Source organism: Trichosurus vulpecula (assembly GCF_011100635.1).
Source record: "Trichosurus vulpecula isolate mTriVul1 chromosome X unlocalized genomic scaffold, mTriVul1.pri SUPER_X_unloc_2, whole genome shotgun sequence".
In the NCBI taxonomy this organism is placed as follows: domain Eukaryota; kingdom Metazoa; phylum Chordata; class Mammalia; order Diprotodontia; family Phalangeridae; genus Trichosurus; species Trichosurus vulpecula.
This window is the reverse complement of record NW_023494378.1, coordinates 2,642,977-2,666,959: the sequence shown is the minus strand read 5'-3', so window position 1 is coordinate 2,666,959 and position 23,983 is coordinate 2,642,977. Positions and strand designations below refer to the sequence as shown.

The 23,983-nt window shown below is 37.3% G+C and overlaps 1 protein-coding gene across 2 annotated transcripts in view; it reads right to left on the bottom strand.

Annotated features, from left to right (window-relative positions):
- TMLHE (trimethyllysine hydroxylase, epsilon) overlaps positions 1 to 23,983 on the bottom strand; it is a 122,634-nt gene that overhangs the window by 46,313 nt on the left and 52,338 nt on the right. For both annotated transcript variants that reach the window (XM_036740536.1, XM_036740537.1), the window contains exon 4: positions 15,818 to 15,994. In XM_036740536.1, the coding sequence (XP_036596431.1) occupies positions 15,818 to 15,994 (177 nt within the window). The remainder of the gene's footprint in view (positions 1 to 15,817; positions 15,995 to 23,983) is intronic.

The following is a 23,983-nucleotide window of genomic DNA, read 5'->3' as shown; positions in this document are numbered from 1 at the left end:
GGAATGAAAAAATGGAAGACAATGTGAAATATCTCATTGGAAAAACCACTGACCTGGAAAATAGATCCAGAAGAGATAATTTAAAAATTATTGGACTACCTGAAAGCCATGATCAAAAAGAGAGCCTAGATATCATCTTTCAAGAAATTATCAAGCAGAACTGCCCTGATATTCTAGAGCCACAGGGCAAAACAGAAATTGAAAGAATCCACAGATCGCCTCCTCAAATAGATCCCAAAAAGAAATCTCCTAGGAATATTGTCGCCAAATTCCAGAGCTCCCAGATCAAGGAGAAAATACTGCAAGCAGCCAGAAAGAAACAATTTGAGTATTGTGGAAACCCAATCAGAATAACCCAAGACCTGGCAGCTTCCACATTAAGAGATCGAAGGGCTTGGAATATGATATTCTGGAGGTCAATGGAGCTAAGATTAAAACCAAGAATCACCTACCCAGCAAAACTGAGTATCATGCTCCAAGGCAAAATATGGACTTTCAATAAAATAGAGGACTTTCAAGCTTTCTCAGTGAAAAGACCAGAGATGAATAGAAAATTTGACTTTCAAACACAAGAATCAAGAGAAGCATGAAAAGGTAATCAAGAAAAAGAACAAGAAAAAGAAATTGCAAGGGACTTACTAAAGTTGAACTGTTTTGTTTACATTCCTACATAGAAAGATGATGTGTATGATTCATGAGACCTCAGTATTAGGGAATATGCATATATATATATATATATATATGTTCATGTATGTATGTATATATATATATATATATGTGAATGTGCATGCATGTATATATGTATGTGTATATATACAGAGAGAGAGAGAGAGAGAGAGAGAGAGAGCAGGCACAGGGTGAATTGAAGACGAAGGGAAGATATCTAAAAGAAATAAAATCAAATTAAGGGATGAGAGAGGAATATATTGAGATAGGGAGATAGGGAGATACAGAATGGGGTAAATTATCTTGCATAAAAGTGGCAAGAAAAAGCAGTTCTGTAGGAAGAGAAGAGAAGGCAGGTAAGGGGGGGAATGAGTGAATCTTGCTCTCATCAGATTTGACCTGAGGAGGGTATCTTACCCCACAGGAAAGAAGAAGGAAGAAGATAAAAAAGGTGGGATGATAGAAGGGAGGGCAGATGGGGGTGGAGGTAATCAAAAACAAACACTTTCGAAAGGGGACAGGGTCAAGGGAGAAAATTCAATAAAGGGGGATAGGTTAGGAAGGAGCAAAATATAGTGAGTCTTTCACAACATGAGTATTGTGGAAGGGTTATACATAATGATACGCATGTGGCCTATGTTGAATTGCTTGACTTCTTAGGGAGGGTGGGTGGGAAGGGAAGAGGGGAGAGAATTTGGAACTCAAAGTTTTAAAAACAGATGTTCAAAAACAACAAAAAAAAGTTTTTGCATGCAACTAGAAAATAAGATACACAGGCAATGGGGCGTAGAAATTTATCTTGCCCTACAAGAAAGGAAGGGAAAAGGGGATGGGAGGGGAGTGGGGTGAGAGAAGGGAGGGCTGACTGGGGAACAGGGCAACCAGAATATATGCCATCTTGGAGTGGGGGGGGGTAGAAAAGGGGAAAAAATTTGTAATTCAAACTCTTGTGAAAATCAATGCTGAAAACTAAATATATTAAATAAAAAATATCATAAAAAAGAAAAAAAAGAAACTATCAAGGAAAATTGCCTTGATATCCTAGAACCAGAGGGCAAAATAGTGATTGAAAGAATCCACCAATCACCCAAGAGATCCCAAAATGAAAACTTCAAGGCATATTGTAGGCAAATCCCATAATTCTCAAGTCAAAGAGAAAATGCTGCAAGTAGCTAGAAAGAAACAATTCAAATATTGTGTAGCCGCAGTCAGGACTGAGCAGCTTCTACTTTAAAGGACAGGGAGGTTTAGAATATAATATTCTGGAAGGCAAAGGAGCTTAGATTATAACCAAGAATAAACTACCCAGCAAAACTGAGCATAATCTTTCAGGGGAAAAGATGTATATCCAATGAAACAGGAGACTTTCAAACTTTCCTGATGAAAAGACCAGAGTGCAACAGAAAATTCGATCTTCAAACACAAGACTCAAGAGATGCATAAAAAGGTAAACAGGAAAAAAACATATTATTCAATAAGGTTAAACTGTTTACGTCCCTACATGGGAAGATGATACCTGTAAATCTTGAAAACTGTATCTCTATTAGGGTAGTTAGAAGGGGTATACATAGAGTGTGTGGATATAAGTTGACTTTGATGTGATAATAGAAAAAAATTAAGGGGTTAAAAAAAAGGATTATACTAGGACCGGGGTGGGGAATCTGCAGCTTCAAGGCCACATGTGGCCCTGTAGGTCCTCAACTGTGGCCCTTTGACTGAATTCAAACTTCACAGAACAAATCTTTTTATTAAGGGGTAAGTACATCTCTGTACTAGGAGAAGAGGAAAGGGGGAAGCAGAATAGTGTAAAATACATCACATGAAGAGGTGCAAAAGACCTATTACAGTAGAGAAAAAGAAGGGAGGGGGGTGAACATTGCTTGAACCTTACTCTCCTTAGAGTTGGCTCAAAGAAGGAATAACATACACACTCAGATAGGTATAGAAATTTATCTTACCCTATAGAGAAGCAGGAGGAGAAACGGGAAAGAAAAGGGAGGGGTCAGTAGAAGGGAGGGTAGAAGAGAGGGGAAAAGTAGTAGGAGAAAGGAGAAAGAAAAGGAATGGGGTGGATAGAATGGAGGGCAGAAGGGAAGGCAGAAGTAGGAGGGGAAAGGGGAAAGAAAAGGGAGAGTGGGGATGATAAAAGGGAGAGCAGATTGAGGGAGGTGATGGTCAGAAGCAAAACTCTCGTGAGGAGGGACAGGGTGAAAGGAGAGAGAAAAGTAAAAGCAGGGGGAAATAGGATAGAGGGCAATAAACAATTAGTAATCATAACTATGAATGTGTGCGGGATGAACTCACCCATAAAACAGAAGCAGAGTAGATTAAAAACCATAATCCCACAGTATGTTATTTATAAGAAACACATTTGAAGCAGAGTAAAGTCTTCAGCTAAAGTAAAAAAAAAAGCAGGGGTAGCAATCCTGATCTCAGACAAAGCAAAGGCAAAAATAGATCTAATTAAAAGATATAAGGAAGGAAACTACATCTTGCTAAAAGGTACCAGAGGTCATGAAATAATATCAATACTAAACATATATGCACCAAGTGGTATAGGATCCAGATGCTTAGAGGAGAAGTTAAGTGAGTTACAGGAAGAAACAGAAAGCAAAACTATACTAGTGGGGGACCTCAACTTCCCTCTCTCAGAACTAGATAAATCTAACCACAAAATAAACAAGGAAAAAAATTAAGGAGGTGAATAGAATTGGAGAAATGGAGAAAACTGAATGGAGATAGAAAGGAATATACCTTTTTCTCAGTGGTACATGGCATGTACACAAAAACTGACCATGTATCAGGGCATAAAAACCTCAGAATCAAATGCAGAAAGACAGAACTAGTAAATGCATCCTTTTCAGATCATGATGCAGTAAAAATTATGTATAATGAAGGGCCACGGAAAGACAGGCTAAAAACAAATTGGCAACTAAATAATCTAATCCTAAAGAATGAGTGGGTCAAACAACAAGTCACAGAAACAATCAATAATTTCATCAAAATGAATGACAATAAAGAGACAACACACCAAAATTTATGGGATACAGCCAATACAGTATTTAAGGGAAATTTTATATCTCTAAATGCTTACATTAAAAAATAGAAAAAGAAGAGATCAGTGAATTGGGCATGCAATTAAAAAAGCTAGAAAAAGAACAAATTTAAAATCCCCAATTAAATGTCAAATTACAAATTCTGAAAATCAAAGGAGAGATTAATAAAACTGAAAGAAAACTATTGAACTAATAATAAAACTAAGAGCTGGTTTTATGAAAAAGCCAATAAAATAGATAAACTTTTGGCTAAATTGATTTAAAAAAAGAAAGAAGGAAACCAAATGACCAGTATCAAAAATGAAAAGGATGAATTCATCACCACAAAGAGGAAATTAAAGCAATTATTAGGAGCTATTTTGCCCAACTGTATACCAACAAACCTGGCAATTTAAGTGAAATGGATGAATGCTTACAAAAATATAAATTGCCCAGACTAACAGAAAAGGAAATTAAATACTTAAATAAACCCATTTTAGAAAAAGAAATTGAACAAGCCGTCAATGAACTCCTTAAGAAAAAAATCTCCAGAGCCAGATGGATTTACAAGTGAATTCTACTAAACATTTAAAGAATAATTAATTCTAATACTATATAAATTATTTGAAAAAGCAGGCAAAGAAGGAGTCCTACTAAATTCTTTTTATGACACAAATATGGTGCTGATACCTAAACCAGGAAGAGCCAAAACAGAGAAAGAAAATTATAGACCAATTTCCCTAATGGTTATTGATGCAAAAATTTTAAATAAAATATTATTTTAAAAAGTGATTACAGCAATTTATCACCAGGATAATACACTACGGCCAGGTGAAAGTTATACCAGGAATGCAGGGCTGGTTAATTATTAAGAAAACTATGAGCATAATTGACCATATCAACAACAAAACCAACAGAAATCATATGATTATCTCAATGGATGCAGAAAAGGCTTTTGACAAAATACAGCACTGATTCCTAGTAAAAACACTGTCTTCTCCTCCTTTCCCTATCCCAATCCCTTGGTGAACCAGTTCAGATCTATTTTTGAATCCTTTATACAATTGTTTTTATCACAATCATATCTTGCCCAAATCCAAACTCGGATTACTCCCACCATCCAAATACTTCATTCTGATTGCATACTGCTGAATGGAACCAAAGGAAATCCTGAAACTATGCTGTCAGTCAGTCAATAAGCATTTATTAAGCACCTACTGTATACCAGGCACTGTCACTCCTTCCTTACACTTTTTTTCATTAATTCACTTGATACACTTCATGTTTTATTCCTCTCAACAAATTTTGTTATTACTTTTTTTTAATTCTACAAACTACATTGGTATAACACTGAATAAATGAATTGACTTAGGGAGTATTGTCATTTTTATTATACTGGCTTGGCCTACACATAAGCAATAAATATTTCTCCAGTTGTTCATCTCTGCCTTTATTTGTGTAAAAATGTTTTGCGATTGTGTTCATGTAGTTCCTATATGTCTCAGGAGGTAGCCTCCCAATTACTTTACACATTCTATAGTTATTTTGAATGTAATTTCTCTTTCTGTCTCTTCCTGCTGGATTGTATTAGTAATATGCAGAAATGCAGATGTGATTTTGTGTTTATTTTATACCCTGCACTTTTGCTGAAGAAATGGTTTCACTGAGCTTTTTCACTTGACTTTCTGGGGTTCCCTAAGTAAAACACATCATAACATCTGTAACAACAATAATTTTGTTTCTTCTTTAGCTATATTCTTTAATTTTTTCTTATCTTATTGTTATAACTAGCATTTCTAGTACAATACTGAATAGCAATGGTGACAATGGACATATTCCTTTACCTATGCATTATCTTCTTGGAAAGGCCTCTAGTTTATCTCAATTATAAAAGATGTTGACTCTTCATTTTAGATAGATACCTATCTTTTTAAAGAAAGCCCCACTAATTCCTGTTTTCTAGTGTTTTGAACAGGAATGGGTATCCTGTCTTGCCCAAAGTCTTTTCTGCATCTGTTGATATAATCACAGGATTTTTGTTGTTTTGATTACTAATATGGTCAATTATGTTTATAGTTTTCCTAATATTGAACCAGCCCTGCCTTTTTGGTATAAATCCATATTGCTGTAGTATCCTTGCTAATGTTTTATTTTTAAAACGTGTATTGATATTCATTAGAGATATTGGTTTTAGTTTCTCTGTTTTAACTCTCCCTCTTTTAGGTATAAAGACTATATTCGTGTCATAGAAGGAATTTGGCAAGACTTCTTTTTATATTTTTTCCAACACTTGATGTAGTATTGAAATTGATTGTTCTTTAAAAGTTTGGTAGAGAAGATGGTGGCTGGAAAGCAGGGACTAGCGTGAGCTCCCCGTCGAGTCCCTCCAAAAACCTATAAAAATGGCTCTGAACCAATTCTAGAACTGCAGAACCCACAAAACAGCAGAGGGAAGCAGGGCTCCAGCCCAGGACAGCCTGGATGGTCTCTGGGTGAGGTCTATCCCGAATGGAGCTGGGAGCAGAGCGGAGTGGAGTGGAGCAGAGCCCAGTGTGAGTGGTGTGGACCAACCAGACCAGGAGCCGGGCAGAGCGTGACCTAGCGCCCTGAATCAGTGAGCTGCAGCAGTTACCAGACTTCTCAACCCACAAACACCAAAGACAACACAGAAGGTTAGTGGGAGAAGCTGCGGGAGTGGAAGGAGTTCGAGGTTCTGCTACCGCCCCGGGGGCAGCGTAGGTGGGGCAGCTACAGAACTACAGCTGCAGTTGCTTCCGGCCCCAGGCCCACCTGGTGGGAGGAATTAAGTGGCAGATCAGAGCAGGAGTGAAGAGCCTGCTGAAGATCTAAGTTCAGTCCGGGTTGGGGGTTCTTGGGGAAGGAGGAGTGCTGGTGTGGCAGAGCTGGCGCATCCCCCCCAAACGTGGAACATAGAACTCTTTAGTCTCTAAGCAGTCATACACCGCTGAAAAACTCAAGGGTCACGTTACTTGGTTGGGAATATGGCCAGGCAATGAAACACACCCAGATTCAGTCTCAGACTTTGGAGTCTTTCTTTGGTGACAAAGAAGACCAAAACATACAAACAGAAGAAGTTAACAAAGTGCAAAAGCCTACACCAAAAGCCTCCAAGAAAAACATGAACTGGTCCCAGGCCATGGAAGAGCTCAAAAAGGATTTGGAAAAGCAAGTTAGAGAAGTAGAGGAAAAATGGGGAAGACAAATGAGAAGGATGCGAGAAAACCATGAAAAACAAGTCAATGACTTGCTAAAGGAGACCCAAAAAAATACTGAAAAATACACTGAAGAAAACAACACCTTAAAAAATAGACTAACTCAAATGGCAAAAGAGCTCCAAAAAGCCAATGAGGAGAAGAATGCCTTGAAAGGCAGAATCAGCCAAATGGAAAAGGAGGTCCAACGGACCACAGAAGAAAATACTACCTTAAAAATTAGATTGGATCAAGTGGAAGCTAGTGACTTGATGAGAAATCAAGATATTATAAAACAGAACCAAAGGAATGAAAAAATGGAAGACAGTGTGAAATATCTCATTGGAAAAACCACTGACCTGGAAAATAGATCCAGGAGAGATAATTTAAAAATTATTGGACTACCTGAAAGCCATGATCAAAAAGAGAGCCTAGATATCATCTTTCAAGAAATTATCAAGCAGAACTGCCCTGATATTCTAGAGCCACAGGGCAAAACAGAAATTGAAAGAATCCATCGATCGCCTCCTCAAATAGATCCCCAAAAGAAATCTCCCAAGAATACTGTCGCCAAATTCCAGAGCTCCCAGATCAAGGAGAAAATACTGCAAGCAGACAGAAAGAAACAATTTGAGTATTGTGGAAACACAATCAGAATAACCCAAGATCTGGCAGCTTCTACATTAAGAGATCGAAGGGCTTGGAATACAATATTCCGGAGATCAATGGAGCTAGGATTAAAACCTAGAATCACCTACCCAGCAAAATTGAGTATCATGCTCTAAGACAAAATATGGACTTTCAATAAAATAGAGGACTTTCAAGCTTTCTCAGTGAAAAGACCAGAGCTGAATAGAAAATTTGACTTTCAAACACAAGAATCAAGAGAAACATGAAAAGGTAAAAAAGAAAGAGAAATCATAAGGGACTTACTTGTTTACATTCCTACATAGAAAGATGATATATATGATTCATGAGACCTCAATATCATAGTAGCTGAAAGGAATATGCATATATATATATATATATATATATATGTGTGTGTGTGTGTGTGTGTGCATGTATATATATATATAAGTGAATGTGCATGTATGTATATATATATGTGTGTGTGTGTATATATATATATGTATATATATATATATATAGAGAGAGAGAGAGAGAGAGAGAGAGCTGACACAGGGTGAATTGAAGATGAAGGGAAGATATCTAAAAGAAATAAAATCAAATTAAGGGATGAGAGAGGAATATATTGAGAGAGGAAGATAGGGAGAGATAGAATGGGGTAAATTATCTCGCATAAAAGTGGCAAGAAAAAGCAGTACTGTAGGAAGAGAAGAGAAGGCAGGTGAGGGGGGAATGAGTGAATCTTGCTCTCATCAAATTTGGCCTGAGGAGGCAATACCATACATGCTCAATTGGGTATCTTACCCCACAGGAAAGAAGAGGGAAGAAGATAAAAAAGGGGGGGATGATGGAGGGGAGGGCAGATGGGGGTGGAGGTAATCAAAAACAAACACTTTCAAAAGGGGACAGGGTCAAGGGAGAAAATTCAATAAAGCGGGATGGGTTGGGAAGGAGCAAAATATAGTTAGTCTTTCACAACATGAGTATTGTGGAAGGGTTATACATAATGATACACATGTGGCCTATGTTGAATTGCTTGACTTCTTGGGGGGGGTGGGAAGGGAAGAGGGGAGAGAATTTGGAACTCAAAGTTTTAAAAACAGATGTTCAAAAACAACAAAAAAAAGTTTTTGCATGCAACTAGAAAATAAGATACACAGGCAATGGGGCGTAGAAATTTATTTTGCTCTACAAGAAAATAAGGGAAAAGGGGATGGGAGGGGAGTGGGGTGACAGAAGGGAGGGCTGAATGGGGAACAGGGCAACCAGAATATACGTCATCTTGGAGTGGGGGAGAGGGTAGAAATGGGGAGAAAATTTGTAATTCAAACTCTTGTGAAAATCAATGCTGAAAACGAAATATGTTAAATAAATAAATTTTTAAAAAATTAAAAAAAAAGTTTGGTAGAATTTGCTTGTAAATCCATCTGGCCAAAGTTTTTTTTAATTTTTCTTTGGGAGTCCAAGTATAGCTTTTTCAATGACAGAACTGAGAACTTTTTTTTTCTACTTCTGTTAATTCGGACTTTCAGGCCATGTGACTAACAAGATGGTGGATTACACATGTTCTCCAATTATTACAACCTCTCAAATCTCTCCAAAACAAAAGTTACACACAAAAGATAAAGCAACCTTAGCTATTTCCATGATCTAGGATACCAAGAATCCAAAAGGTTAAAAAAAGCAAAAAGAAAATATAGGAACTGATACTCACTAACCCTGAGCTCACTCAGCACCTGCCACACTAGCAGCAACACTAGGAGACCCAAGGACACTATACAGGCATACATCAAAACCCACTTTCCATCTGCAGCTCTGCTTGGTTTCAATTTCACAGGACAAGATTCCCACCCCCCTCCCCATGCCGGTAAGCTCCAGGTCTCCCCACCTCTTCCAGCTTCCTTTTGTGTATTGTCTTCTCTCTCCCCACCATTAGATTGTAAGTTCCTTGAGGGCAAGGACTATCCTTTTTCTTATTTGCATCCCTAATGCTTAGTACGGTATCTGGCACATGGTAGGCACTTAATAAATCCTTACTGAATTGAAATTAATTAAAACTTTTTCCGATAAATACAGGAGTGAAGTAAGGACGCCCTAAAGATAGGTAAAGACGAGATAAAACTATCTTTGTTTATTGATGATATGATGATTTACTTGAAAAACTCCAGGGAATCAGCAAAGATACTAATTGAGACAATTTATAGCTTCAACAAAGTTGCAGGTTACAAAATAAATGGTATGGTAATATGGTAAGCAATTTGGAATTATGTAGATAAAGTAACTAAAATGTCCCAGAGACTCCATCATTAGGCTTATACCCCAAGGAAGTCACTGATAAGAAAAAAGTCCCCATATACTCTAAAATATTAATACCAACAACACTGTTTGTGATAGCTAAGAATTGGAAACAAAGCAGATGCCCATTGAATGGGGAATGACTAAACAAATTATGGTATATCAACATGATGGTTTATTACTGCATTCTAAGAAATGATGTGCATGACGTGGAAATATCTATATGAACTGATGCAAAGGGAAGTCAGCAAAGCCAAGAAAATAATATATACACTAACTACAATAATGTTAAGTGGAAAGAACAATGACACGCACAAAAAAAATCAAAAGCAACCGTAATAAAATTATAAAGTTCAAGATCAAAACAAAGAGATAGGAGAGGACACCCCAAACCTACCCCTTCATGGAGATAGGAGTTTCACAGGTGATACACACGACACATATTTTTGGATTTTTTCAATGTATTGATTAGTTGTAATGACTTTTTTTCCTTCTTAAAAATATTATCTGTCACATGGGATGTATGGCTCTTGGGGAGGGGGGAAAGGGAGGAATACACAGAATACTGTGATGATATAAAAAACAGAAAATATCAATAAAAACTTTTTTAAAATTAAAAATTAATTAGAGATTAAAAATTTAATTCTAAAAAATGGGTGAGTCAAAGAACAAATCATATTATCGAACACTAATTTCATTGAAAATAATGACAGCAATGGTATAGCATAATTTCCTGACGTATCCAATGTAGTCATTAGGGGAAAATTTACATCTCTAAACTCCTTCCTCCTTCCTCCACAAAAGGGAGAAAAAAACATATCAATGTGCAACTATAAAACCTTAATAAAAACACTAATTCATCAAAACCCCCTATTTAAACACCTAAATAAGTATCTTGAAAACCAAAGAAGAGCTTAATAAAATTGAAAGCAAAAAAAAATTAAATTAACAAATAAAGCTAGTTATTTCTTTTGAAAAAAAATAAACCACCATTAACTAATTGGAGTTTTTAAAAAGAAAACTAAATCTCTAGCATCACAAATGAAAAAGGTAAATTCATATAAGAAATAAAAGAAATTAATAGAAAATATTTTGCCCAATCACATGTCAATAAAATTGATAATCTAAATGAAATGGATGAATATTTGCAAAAATAGAAAATACTCATATTGACAGAATAGCTAAAATAGCTCAACCTCACAAAAAATAATCGAACAGGCCATAAGTGAACTTAAAAAGAAAAAACCCTAGGGCCAGATGAATTTATAAGAGATTACAAAAACTTTTATAAAACATAATTAATATAGCTAATTAGAAGAGAAGCAGGAAACTTATTTGCAGTAAATTTCTCTGATTATATTTCTAATCTATTATATTTCTATTATATATTTCTAAGATATAAAGGGAACTGATTAGAATTTACAAGAATAACAGTCATTCCTCAACTGATAAATGATCAAAGGGTATGAATAGGCTGTTTTCAGAGGAAGAAATCCATGCTATCACTGGCCATATAAAAATGTTCTAAATCACTAATAATTAGAGGAATTCAAATTAAAACAACTCATTCCATCAGATTGGCAAGGTTGAAAAAAAGGAAAAATGACAAATGCCAGTGGGGCTGTGAGAAAATTGCACTATTAGTGGTGCCGTGAACTGGTCTCGCCATTCTAGAAAGCAATTTGGAACTATGCCCCAGAAGGTATTAAATTGTGCACACCTTGTAATAGCACTACTAGCTTTATATACCAAAGAAGTCAAAAAAAGGGGGAAAAGCAACTATATGTACAAAAATGTTTATAGCAGCTCTTTTTATGGTGGCAAAGAATTGGAAACTGAGGAGATGCCCTGGCATTGGGGAATAGCTAAACAAGTTATGGTATACTATTGTGCTATAAGAAATGATGAAGGGGATGGCTTCAGAAAAACCTGGACAGATTTCTATGAACTGACGCAAAATGAAATGAACAATTTAAACAATAACAACAATATTGTAAAAACAAACAACTTTGGGACACTTAGGAATTCTGATCACCATAATGACTGTCCATAATTCCAGAGGACTTATGATGAAAAACGCTACCCACCCCCTGAAAGAGAGGTGGTAGATTCAGAGTGAAGATTGAGACATATTTTTTGGTGACATGGCCAACGTGGTAATTTGTTTTGCTTGACTCTACCTGTTTATGACTTCTTTTTCTTTCTCATAGGATCAGGGGGAGAAGAGGGATGGAAGGGGAAGAAGGTGATGTTTTCTTGATTGAAAAAAAATATTTTTTAAAAGTGTCCCTTAAGAGCAGTGACAGGTTTTAGTTTTGTATTTGTAACCCCAGTGCTTAGAATAGTGGTTGGCACATAGTAAGTAAGCACCTAGCAATTGCTTTTTTTAAAAAAAATTAACTAGTTAATGGTCTAAAAAGGCAGGAAGGTCCCTACCATATAGACTAATTTTCCCCAAAATTGCCTAAAAAGGCAATGAAACTATCCTTGAGATTTAATAGGCTAAGGTGACTAAGGCTCAAAGTGTTGATGCAGCTTCCTAGGCACTTTCAGCTCGACAGGTATCAATTGCTGTACAAATTCATGTACTCTTCTGAATGAGTGGTACTGTGGCACAGTGGCAAATGAGGAGGGAGCTGCGCCTGCCTGCCTGAAATGATGCTGAAATGTTGAATGTCCTTTCTGTGTAATTATGGAGTAAATTGCTTTGCACTGTGGATTAGATGGCCTATAAATGATATTCTGTTCCCATCTGGAGCCTGGGCCAGTGGCCCAGAAAGCAGGGCCTGGGAACCTGGATGTGTGGAAGCAGTGTTCTACTCAGGGCCCGTCATCATGAAGCCTTTGTTCTCTTCACTCCCCTTTCTCTCTTTCCATCCACCCTACCTTGCAGCATTTAGTTTCTAGTCCCTTGGCCAAGAAGTTGTGCTTCAGATAACCCCACAGTATAAACATGAGCCTCCTGGCATAGTGCCAGATCTTCCTGGCTGATTTCAACTCCTGATAAACCTATCTTAGTAATACCACCAATCTTTATGGGCTCCTCTGCATCCAGGGCTAGGATGTTCTCAGTGGATGTATATGGATCTTGCTGTTAACTGAGGCAGGGGGTGCCTTAATGATGCTTGATTCCTCGCAGAAAAGAGCTTCATAAAACTGCTAAGCAGAAATTTTGCTTCTTTATTATCGCAGCATGTAACCTGACCAACCATTCATTCCTGTCCATCCTGGAATGGCTTGTGAAGAACTCCTTATAGATGAGTGGCTATGAACAGCTTGAACTAAATTGGCCAAATTTTATAGAGTACTTCTAGTTCTGGTGACTGTTCCCTGCCCCTATTTGCCCTGTAGGGATTTCCAGCTGACCCTCCAACCACATGATAGTATTCATTCCTCCAAAGCATGAATTATTATGGACCTAACTCCCTGGGTAAGATTACCTTTTGGGTTTATAGCTCAGGCAGATATAACAAAGAGAGAATGAGGTGGGGGTCAGAGGCAGGGCTAGGAGCTATCCATGGTGCCAGCAGAACTCTAGTAAGGAGAGGCCATATGAATAGTAATTAATCAGTTCTAAGAATCATAGGTTTAGAGCTGAAAGGGACCTTAAAGATCATCTATTCCACTCCCCTCATTTTACAGAGGAGAAAACTGAGGCAGAGAGAAGCCAAATGACATGATCAGAGTCACCAGATATCAAGTGACAAAGCTGGGATTTGAACTGAGGTCCTCTAGCTCCGAAACTCTTTCTACTGTGAGAGTATGACCCAATGGTAAAAATAAAGTCAGCAGTGCTAATGCTTAGAAGGAACTGAGGCCAGCAAGGGAAACTAAGGACAACAAAAAGGTGTGGGTTTTTCAAGCCAAGAGTACAGAAAAGAAAGAAGGCTTAAAGAAGGACAGAACTACCAATAGAAGGCAGAGCTATTTAATTCTGATCTGGCTTCTGTTTGCTCTGGCAAAGAGAGGAGCCTTTAAAGGAAAAGTAACAGGACAGACAGTAAAACAGCATGCTACCTAAGAGAAATAAGGGGACACTAAGAAAGCACCTAGTGCTCCAGTGATTTAACCAATCACTTGGTCCAGATGAACGATATTCTCTGATACTAGAAGAGCTGACATTTACAATTGCAAAGCCACAGTACAAGATTGGAAAAGGCCAGAAGCATATAAAAGTCTTCTAAATTCAGAAAGAAATAAAACACTAAGGGGATAGGGAGGAGGAAGAGGATAAAGGAGGGATCTTTAGAGGGGAGGGTGAGGGAATAGGTCAAAGGGGGGTATAGAAGAGTGTTGAGATTTATGGGAATGGGAGGATAAGGGCGGGATCTTTGGAGGGAGTAGGCTAAGTAAAAGTAAAGAGAAATTAGGGATAGGAAATAGGTACGCACAAACATAAAGATAAAGATCAGTAGTAGAATTTGTTAGGGAAAGTATATGTTTATGTATGTATATATGGATGAATGGATGGATGTGTGTGTATGTGTATATACACATGTGTGTATGTATATGTGTGTGTGTGCATGTATGTACATATCTATATATAAATATATCCACGCTTAATTGTAACCTTCTTGGGGGAGGGAGGAAGGGGGAAAAAGAACAAAGTAAAAAGTGCACAGCAGAGAACAAAAGAAAACTTATAAGGAAGCAAAGAAAAAATGGACGACTCTCAACACAACGCACAGCATTTATTACATAGACTTTCTTAAAATGGAAATTTATTGCTATCCATTTTGAATCTTCTCACGTTCTGCTGTGCATATGACATGGTTTTTTTTCTTATTTTGTATTTAAGTTTTAATAGTTAAATTTATGTTTCCTTTTCTTTTCTTATTGTGTATTTGAGTTTTAGTATTTAAGTCTAAAATTTAAAAAGATAAACATTTTTAAAAATTAAAAATAAAAATAAGATTGGAGAGGGCCAAATATCTCAATTTTCAAAAGAGGGAAGAGAAGTATAGACCACTGAGTTTGACTTTGATTTCAGTGAAAATTCTATAATAGATCACTCAAGAGATGGTTGGCAAATCCCTAGAAAAGGAAGTGATGAGAACAGGTCATGCCAGACCAGTGTCATTTCCCTTTCTGAAAGAGTCACTTGACTGGAGGATGGGGGAGCATAATGTGGAGATAGTTTATCTGATCTTACCAAAACTTTTGATTAAGTTCCTATTCTTGTGAGGAAGATGGAGCTTGTCTTCTGACATCCAGTCTCATATCAACTGTCTTTCCGATATCTCAAACTGGAGGTCTAGGAGACTTCTGAAACTTCTGACTATGTCTAAAACAGACCTCTTTATCTTTCCACTTATGCCCTACCTTCCCTATTATTGTAGAGGGCACCACCATCATCCTGAACCCCACACTCTCACTCCACAGATCTAGGCTGTTGCCAAGGGCTATCTCTTGAATATGCTTCCTTCTCTTCTCAGACACTGCCCCCACCCTGGTGCAGGCCCTCAACACCTCACACCAGGACTATTGCAATAGCCTCTGGGTGGGCCTGCCTGCCCCAGGTCTTTCCCCACCACAGGCATCGGCAACCAAGATGTTCACATGTTCACCAAGGCCTTGAGTTCATGTCATTGGAAGACAGATCTACTGAAGGACTTAGGCAAGTTGAGCTTGAAGAAGGGAACATTCAGGGGGATCATGTGGAGCAGAGATTAGATTTGTTCTGTCTAATGAGAAGGGTACAACCAGGAGCAATGAATAGTACTCGCAAAGAGACTAATTTAGGATTGATATTAGGACAAACTTTTAAACAAAAGTAGTAGGGCTGCTTTGAGAGGTAGTGAGATCCCCACTCCTGGGAGCTCTTCAAGTAGCCTTTGGAGGACCACTTGCCGGTCTGATATATTGGGAATTGGATTTGATGGCCACGGAGATCATTTCCAATTCTCCAATTCTATGATTTTTATTCTTATTCTTATTATTAAATGCTTCTTGGCTACATTTATCATTCCTGAATTTACTTACATGTGAGAAAGAGCATGGCCTCATTCATACGGATGGTCTGAGGCTTGATGCCCAAGTCCACACTAGCAGTATCCAAGCTGCGTTGATTGGTCTTGGAGTTGTAGCAAGATGCTGAGCGGCAGTGATCTCTGAGCCAAACATAATCAAATCTCATCACCGTGCCAGCATAGCGCAGTTCTGGGAAAGAGACAGAGAATATTGACAATAGAGAAATTTGTTCGGCAAAATTGAAAATTCAGAGGTTCAGAAAGTAATCCACAAGCCCAACTAGAGATCATCAAGGTGAAGAACCTGGAGAACATTTATAGATACCCTAAAAGCTCCATCTTCTCAAGCTGGCTTGCAGGCAGGACAAAGGTTGAGATGAGCATTATCAAGGGGTAGATATCTTTTCCTCCCAAAAGCCTGGGGCCCTGTCATATGTGGCTTTAGTCTCACAGGTTTTCTTCATGTTTTTTCTTATCTCCTCCACTCTTGTATTGACAAAGGCATTTTATAGTTTACCATGTCTCTGAAGTACCAGAATATATGGCTCTCAATTCAAGTTAGTCAGCATTTATTGAGTGACGGAGTGATAGGCCATGTGCTTACTGTTGGGCATACACAGAAAAAACAGCAAAAATATGTGAATATATGTATATATGTGTGTGTGTGTATGTGTGTACATATATTTACGTACAAGCTTTATATATATACACATGCATATGTATAAATACAAAGTAACTTGCAAGAGGGTGGGAAGATGCTAACTTTGGAGGGTTCTCTGGAGGAAGTTAGTGATTCCACTAGGCAGGGATTAAGACAGCCTGTACAAAGGTGCCCAGGTGGGAAGACCCATAGGCTCCTGTACTTAGAAAGTACCTCATAAAACCACTGGGTATATCAGCTCACAACATGCAATCCTTGCTTCACCTTACAGATCCTGGGCCCTGGTGGTTATTTCAGAAACCTCTGTGACATAGAAATAATGATGACAAGGCCCTCACAAGTCCTAAACAGTTCTACTGTATCACCCCATCGAAGAGGTAAAGAGCACGGACCACTGATGCTGGGCTCCGCTAACTTTTAACTCCTGCCCTAAAATACTGACTTCTGCCTGCTAGCCCCCACCTTTAACTGAATAAGTTTGAGGAGTATGGGGAGTAGAGCTGCTTGGATCTGATTCTTCCTTTGCATGCCAAGCTCATGTGTTTGCTGCTTCCCCTGCCCTGGCCAAGCCATCTCCATTCCCAAGTCATGGTCCTTCAAAACCAGCCTCCAAACACTCGGCCTTTAGGATGTTTTCCTAATTAATCCTATATCCCTTTACAGAATTAATGTGCTATATAGATACTGTATTAGTTTATTCCATCCAGAAATATTGAATGAACATCTATAATGTGTAAGACCCTCTACAAGGTGCTGTCAGGAATACAATTCAGTTCAACTCAAGAAATATCTAGAAAGCACCTGGTCTGTGCCAGGTCCTCTGTTGGGCCATGGTAATGCAGAATCAAAGACAAAGAATAGGCCCTGCCCTTGTTTTTTTGTTTGTTCAGTCATTTTCAATAACGTCTAATTCTTTATGACCCCATCTGGGGTTTTCTTGGCAAAGATACTGGAGTGGTTTGCTATTTCCTTCACGAGCTCATTTTACAGATGAGGAAACTGAGGCAAACAGGGTGAAGTGACTCGCCCTGAGTCACACAGCTATTAAGTGCCCGAGGGCAGATTTGAACTCATGAAGATGAATCTTCCTGATTCCAAGCCCAGTGCTCTACCCACTGCACCACCTAGCTACCTTAATTCATATTCTACATGAAGTAATATAAGATACCACAGATAAGGAAATACAGGGGAATGGAATATGGTGAGAGCACCAACAACAAGACTCAGAGAAGGTATCTGAACTGAGCTTAGAAAATTTTGAGAGGTGGTGAGAGGTGGAGCAGGTGAATTCCAAGCACGGCAGACAACTTATGTAAATGCATGGAGGTGGGAGACAGCATGTAGATTCTATAGTCCAGTTTGGCTATAACATAGACTACTAAAGGCATTGGGATATGATATATGAGATAAAGCTGGAAAGTTAGGTTGAAGCCAGATTTTGTAGGATATTAAAAACCAGGTTGGGGGTTTATATATGGCCCTAGAAGCAATGAGGAATCATTGAAGAATCTTGAGCAAGGGAAGGCCATGGTTAGAGATATGCCTTAGGAAGCTGCTTCTAGGAGCTGGATGGGGGCTGGATCAGAGAGGGAAGAGACTGGATACAGCAAGATTGATTAGGAAGCCATTACAACTCTCGGAGTGAGAGAGGATGAGGGTCTAGACACGATGCCCGCATCTTCAAGAAGCTCACTGGACAAACCAGCAACGTTATGCCATATAAGTGGCACCATGTTGATACTCTACAGGTATTGAGCAGGGAGAACAGGAGGGAAAGCATCGAAAACATACCCATGTGAGTTGTGCCTTAAAGACTAAGCAGTAATTTTAGAAGTGGCAATGAGAAGGGCATTGCAGGCAGAGGTAATCATGGAAGCATATGTTGGGGGGGAATGCCGAGCTAATCAGCTTAACTAAGGCAAGAGTTGTAGAAGGGAGTAAGAGAGAATCTTAAAGGAATGTCAGGTTGTTGCATATTTATTGGGTGCAGATATGTGTATTAGAAGACAGATGCAAGGAAGGCCTTCTGAGAATTTATAGGCTATCTTAGGAGAAAAAAACCTTCCTGTAAAGTTCATTTAGAACACGGATCACCAAATGCTCCCCTGCTCCGAAGCTTGCAATGGCTCCCTATTGTATATGTAATATATAGCAACTTCATTTGCTCGGGCCTTAGTTTGCTTACCTAAAACAAGGTGACAATAACCCTTCTACCAATGAACCCACAGAGGTCATTTGGGGCAGAGATCAAGACTGGTGAACTGTAAATTGCCAAACTGGATTGATAACAAACAGGGATATGAGGATGGTTCAACATTAGGGAAACAATCAAAATGCATCATCTTAAAAATCAAATACAAAACCACATGACTATCTCAACAGATGCAGAAAGTCACTGAAAAAATACAATACTCTTTTATGCTAAAAAGCCAATGAAGTATAGGCTTAAAGGGATATTTTTTCAATATCATAAAAAGTGTCTATCTAAAACCAAAAGCACTGCATTGTATGTGCTGTGCGTGCACTAGAAATTTATCTGATAAAAATAAGAATAAAGCAAAATATTCATTCTCCCCATTATTATTTGATACAGTTCTAGAAATGCTAGCAATAGCAATGAGACAAAAGAAAGAAATTAAAGGCACTAAGATGAGAAAAGAAAAGATAAAACTATCCCTGTTTGCTGATTTGCTGAGGGAATCCTAGGAAAATCCTAGAGAATCAGCAAAGATACTAATGAGACAATTAATATGTTCAGCAAAGTTGCAGGCTACCAAAAAAAAAAAACCCTCTCAAAAATCAACTGCATTTATCTATGATACTAACAAAACCCAAGAGGTAATATAAGAAAGGGAAATCCCATTGCAAATAACTACAAAATTCATAGCATAAAAAAGATTTGTACAACAAAAGTATTAAATGTGCAGCCTGCAAAACTCCCAAGTAAAGCTCAAGCCACATTAAAGTGTAATTGGGAAATGTTTAATAATATAAATAAAAATACAACATAAATAATGCTATTTTGTGATTTTCTAAGTTAGCATGCAGCCTAGTTTCTATTCGGGTTTGATTCCACTGTTATAACATTCAATTACAAAGTCCTCCTTAAAAGAAATAATGAGCAACTTAAATATCTGGAGGAATATTCAGTAATTATGTCTGGGACTGGCCAATATCATAAAAAAGACATGCTAATTTATACTTTGAATGCTATACCAATGAACTTGATAAAATAAAAACAAAATTCATTTGGAAAAACAAAAGATCTAGAGTATCCAGGAAAACGATGAAAAGGAGAAATAGCACTTCCATATCTCAAACTATATAATAAAGCAACAGTCATCAAAACCATCTGGCATTGGTTTAAAAAGAAAAGAAACTAGAGATAAAGAGAATCAGAAACAATGAATCTCAATAACCCAGTGTTTGATAAAGCTCAAAACATAAATTACTTGGGAAAAAACTCCCTATATGATGGAAACTTCTTGAGAAAACTAAAAAGCAGTTGGCAGAAATTAGGCTTGAAACAGTACCTTGTACCATATTCCACAACGTATTCTATTTCTTAAAAGTTTTTGTTTATATTTTCTGTTTCTTACATTACCATAGTTATCACAAGTATCCCTTACTCTCCCACTCCCAGAGCCATACCATATGAAAACTATTATTTTTCTAGAAAGGAAAAAAGCATAACAAGTCAATATATTGAAAAAGTCTGAGAACATGGATCCCCCCAATTCCACCAAGAGGGGGTCTTTCCTCATCTCTCACCATTCAAGTTCCACTTCATGTTTATAATTTTGCTACGTTTACTTTTGATTTTTTGGTGTGTCCTCGTTCTTTCCATTTACATCATTGTAATTACCATGTATATTGTTTCCTTGGCTCTGATGACTTCGCCAGGCATCAGTTCATATAGATCCCTCAATACTTCTCTGTATCCATCATATATATCATTTCTTACAGAGCAGTAATATTCCATTACATTCATGTACTTTGTTTATACATTCAAGTAATTTGTTTAGCCATTCCCCAGTCAATGGGCATTTACTTTGTTTCCAATTCTTAGCTATCACAAAAAGTGATGCTATAAATATTTTGGAATATATGGGGACTTTTTTCTAATTGATGGCTTACTTGGAGTGTATGCCTAGTAACACAATCTCTGGGACATTTTAGTGACGTTATTTGCCTAATTTCAAATTACTTTCCAAAACGGTTGTAGCATTTCATAGCTCCACAAACAATATATTCATGTGCCCATCTTTCTACAACCCCTCCAACATTAACTGCTGACATTTCTTTGTCATTTTTGCCAGAGTATGACGTGCAATTACAGGGCTATTTTGATTTGCATTGCTTTTACCCTTAGTGATTTGGAGCATTTTTTAATGTGCTTGTGAATACTTTGTAGTTTTCCTCTTGAAAATTGTTCATGTCCTTTGAGCATTTATCTATTGAACAATGGCTATTAGTATATATACACACACACATATGTGTGTATGTATGTATATATGTATATGCATATGTATATATACATATATACATATGCCTATATATTCATTAATATTGATATAAAAATTCAAAAAATACTAGCAAGGAGATTACAGCAATATATCACAAAGATCATAACCATGCTGGATTTTATACTAGGAATGCAAGGCTGGTTCAGTATTAGGAAAACTATAAATGCAATTAACTAAATCAATAAGAAAAACAATAAAATCATATGATTATTTCAATACATGCAGAAAAAGCTTTTGACAGAATACAATACGTATTCAAACTGAAATAACTCATACCATTAGATTGACAAGGTTGAGGGGGAAAAAAGACAATTTTGATGGGGCTGTGGGAAAACAGTACATTATTGTACTGTTGGCACAGCTATGAACTGGTGTACCCATTCGGGAAAGCAATTTGGAATTATGTCCAAAAAGCTATTAAATTTATCATACCAAGAATATCACTATGAGGAGTGTCCAAAAGAGATGAAAGAAAGAGGGAAAAGACCCATATGTATAAAATATATCTATAGCATATCTTTTTGTAGTGGCAAAGAATTAGAAACTGAGGGGATGCCAATTAATTGGGGGAATGGCTGAACAAGTTACAGAATATGAATGTGATGAAATATTATTGTGAAATAAGAAATTATGAGGGGGATGATTTAAGAAAAAACCTGGGAAGATTTGTTTGAACTGATGCAAAGTGAAATGAGTAAATCCAGGAGAACACTATTGTAAATATAGTCAATTTTGAAAGACTTTTGAACTCTGATCAAAAAGAATTCAAAAAGAATCATGATAAAATATGCTATCCACCTCCACAGAGAGAACTGATGGACTCAGAGAGGGATCTGTTCAGGTGGTGTGTTCTAAAAGCCTTGTAGATTCCAAAGTTAAAGCACTTCCTGGTAGAATCTACTCTTGGTTTTGGAGCTCCGGTTCGGTGAAAATAAATCTTTCCTGAACTGTGGAAAAGGCCAAAATAGAACTTCCTTGATCTTCCCCCCACCCCCATCCCCCCCAAGGTCTTATAAAATTGAAATCTTGTGTATCTTTATGTTAATTGATGAAGCTTCAGATTTAAATTAGTTGGGGTGGTTTGTGATTCTATGGGAACCTTGCTTTCCTACAAACCAGGGATTTCCACAGTCCCCTAGGTTGAATTTAAGTAGGCAAGAAAGTCTGGAGATTTTTTTTTCCTTTATCATTCTGCTCTGGATTCTGGAATGCAAAGGGCTGGGGAAAAAGGGGAGGGGTGGGGAGTCAAAGGTTTTCCCTCAGTACAAAGTACCTGAAAGAAAACTAGTTTACCATGTATTGATTATTGATGAAAATGAGGTTTGAAAGATCTGAAATATCCCAGTGTTTGGGAGTAAAGGGGCTTTTTCTCTGTCATACTCTTTAGTCCTGGGGATATTCTCCTGGAGGACTCTCCAGAGAAAATAAGGAAAATTTATTATCTAGTGATTATAACATTTGATTCTCAGAGGAGAATTGTTACCTTAACACTGAAAATGATTTAACTGAAGTTAAATTGTCTAGGTAAATTAAAAGCTAAATTAGAAAATCAAACTGATCCTTGTTTCTGTGAAATGATAGTTTTGATAGGTGGGGTAGGAAGTCTCTTAGGTGATTCCATGAAAATATTCAGGTAGGGCAGGAAATCTCTTAAAAGAGTGGTGATTTCCTTCAACATAGGAATAAGGGTTTTATCTTAGATGTGTTTTGGCCAGAAACCCCGAGGGTCTTCCCCTCCCAGATTGATTTTGGTTTTTGTTTCTTTTTTTTGAGTAGGTAAAAGAGGCTATATTTTGCCTCATTTCTTACCTAGCCTTAATCACTGAATGGGCATCGCCTCAATCAAACTGAGACCTGGGAAAGACCTTAGCTTAAAAAGGCCAATTCCATCTGGGCCATCTCCAGTCATCCTGATCTGTGTCTTGCCACAAGAAGAGAGTGAGGCTGGTGATTTTGCACAGCCCTCCCTCACTTAAATCCAATTCCTGATGTCATGGTCCTCTTCCAGAACAAAGGACAAACAATGAACCAAAAGAGAGTCAGTAAATTGAATGGATAGTTTTGAAAATTAATTTTGAGATATGTTTGGGCTGTGAGGGAATCAAGAAAGTGTAGTGTTAGATCAGTGTGGAGAAAGATGAAGATTTTCCTTCTTGTAAACTTGTGAATACTATTTCAAGATAGGCTTGTTACACTCAATTGTGAGGTGTCTACTTCATTACCAATTAACAAAGATTGCCCAGGCAAATCTTTTGTTTCAGAAAATACTTCAAAATTTGGTTTTGTTGCACATACTTCAGAAAAAGCTTAAAAGCACAATGTCAGTTCTCTTTTCTTTACCTTATCTGATAAGGTTCTGTCTTCTTGGATCTTGAGTACAAGGCTATGCTAATTAAGCACCACTCCTTTGTAATCTGCAAATGTACTTGTCTGCATCCTATGCTAACTTCCAGCCATGGACTCTGAAACAATATTGTAATGTAGTCTTATTTAAAATAATATGTGTGTTGTCTTTTTTCTCCCTCTTAGAATGATTACAATGTATCTTTTTTAATTTTTAAAAATAATTATTTTGTTTTAGTTTTCAACATTCACTTTTATAAGATTTTGAGTTCCAAATTTTTCCCTCCCTCCACACCCTCTTCCCCAAGATGGCATGCAATCTGATATAGGCTATACGTGTACAATCATATTTATACATATTTCCACATGAGTCATGTTGTGAAAGAAGAAAATGATTACAATATTTAACCCTCTCTAAGTTAAACAGGTTTTGATGGAAAATACTTTTGGGATTTGGCATTAAGGTAAAATGTTTATAAACTGCTAGAATAAGAATCCCTTTTATATCCTTGAGTGCACCTGGATTTTTAATTGCTTTATACTGATTTCTGGATATAACTAGAATAAAAAGCCTAACTTCACAGACTAACGAGCTTTTTTTCTGCAAGAAAATTTAAGAATGCATTTAACTGAATTGATGTCAGTTGCT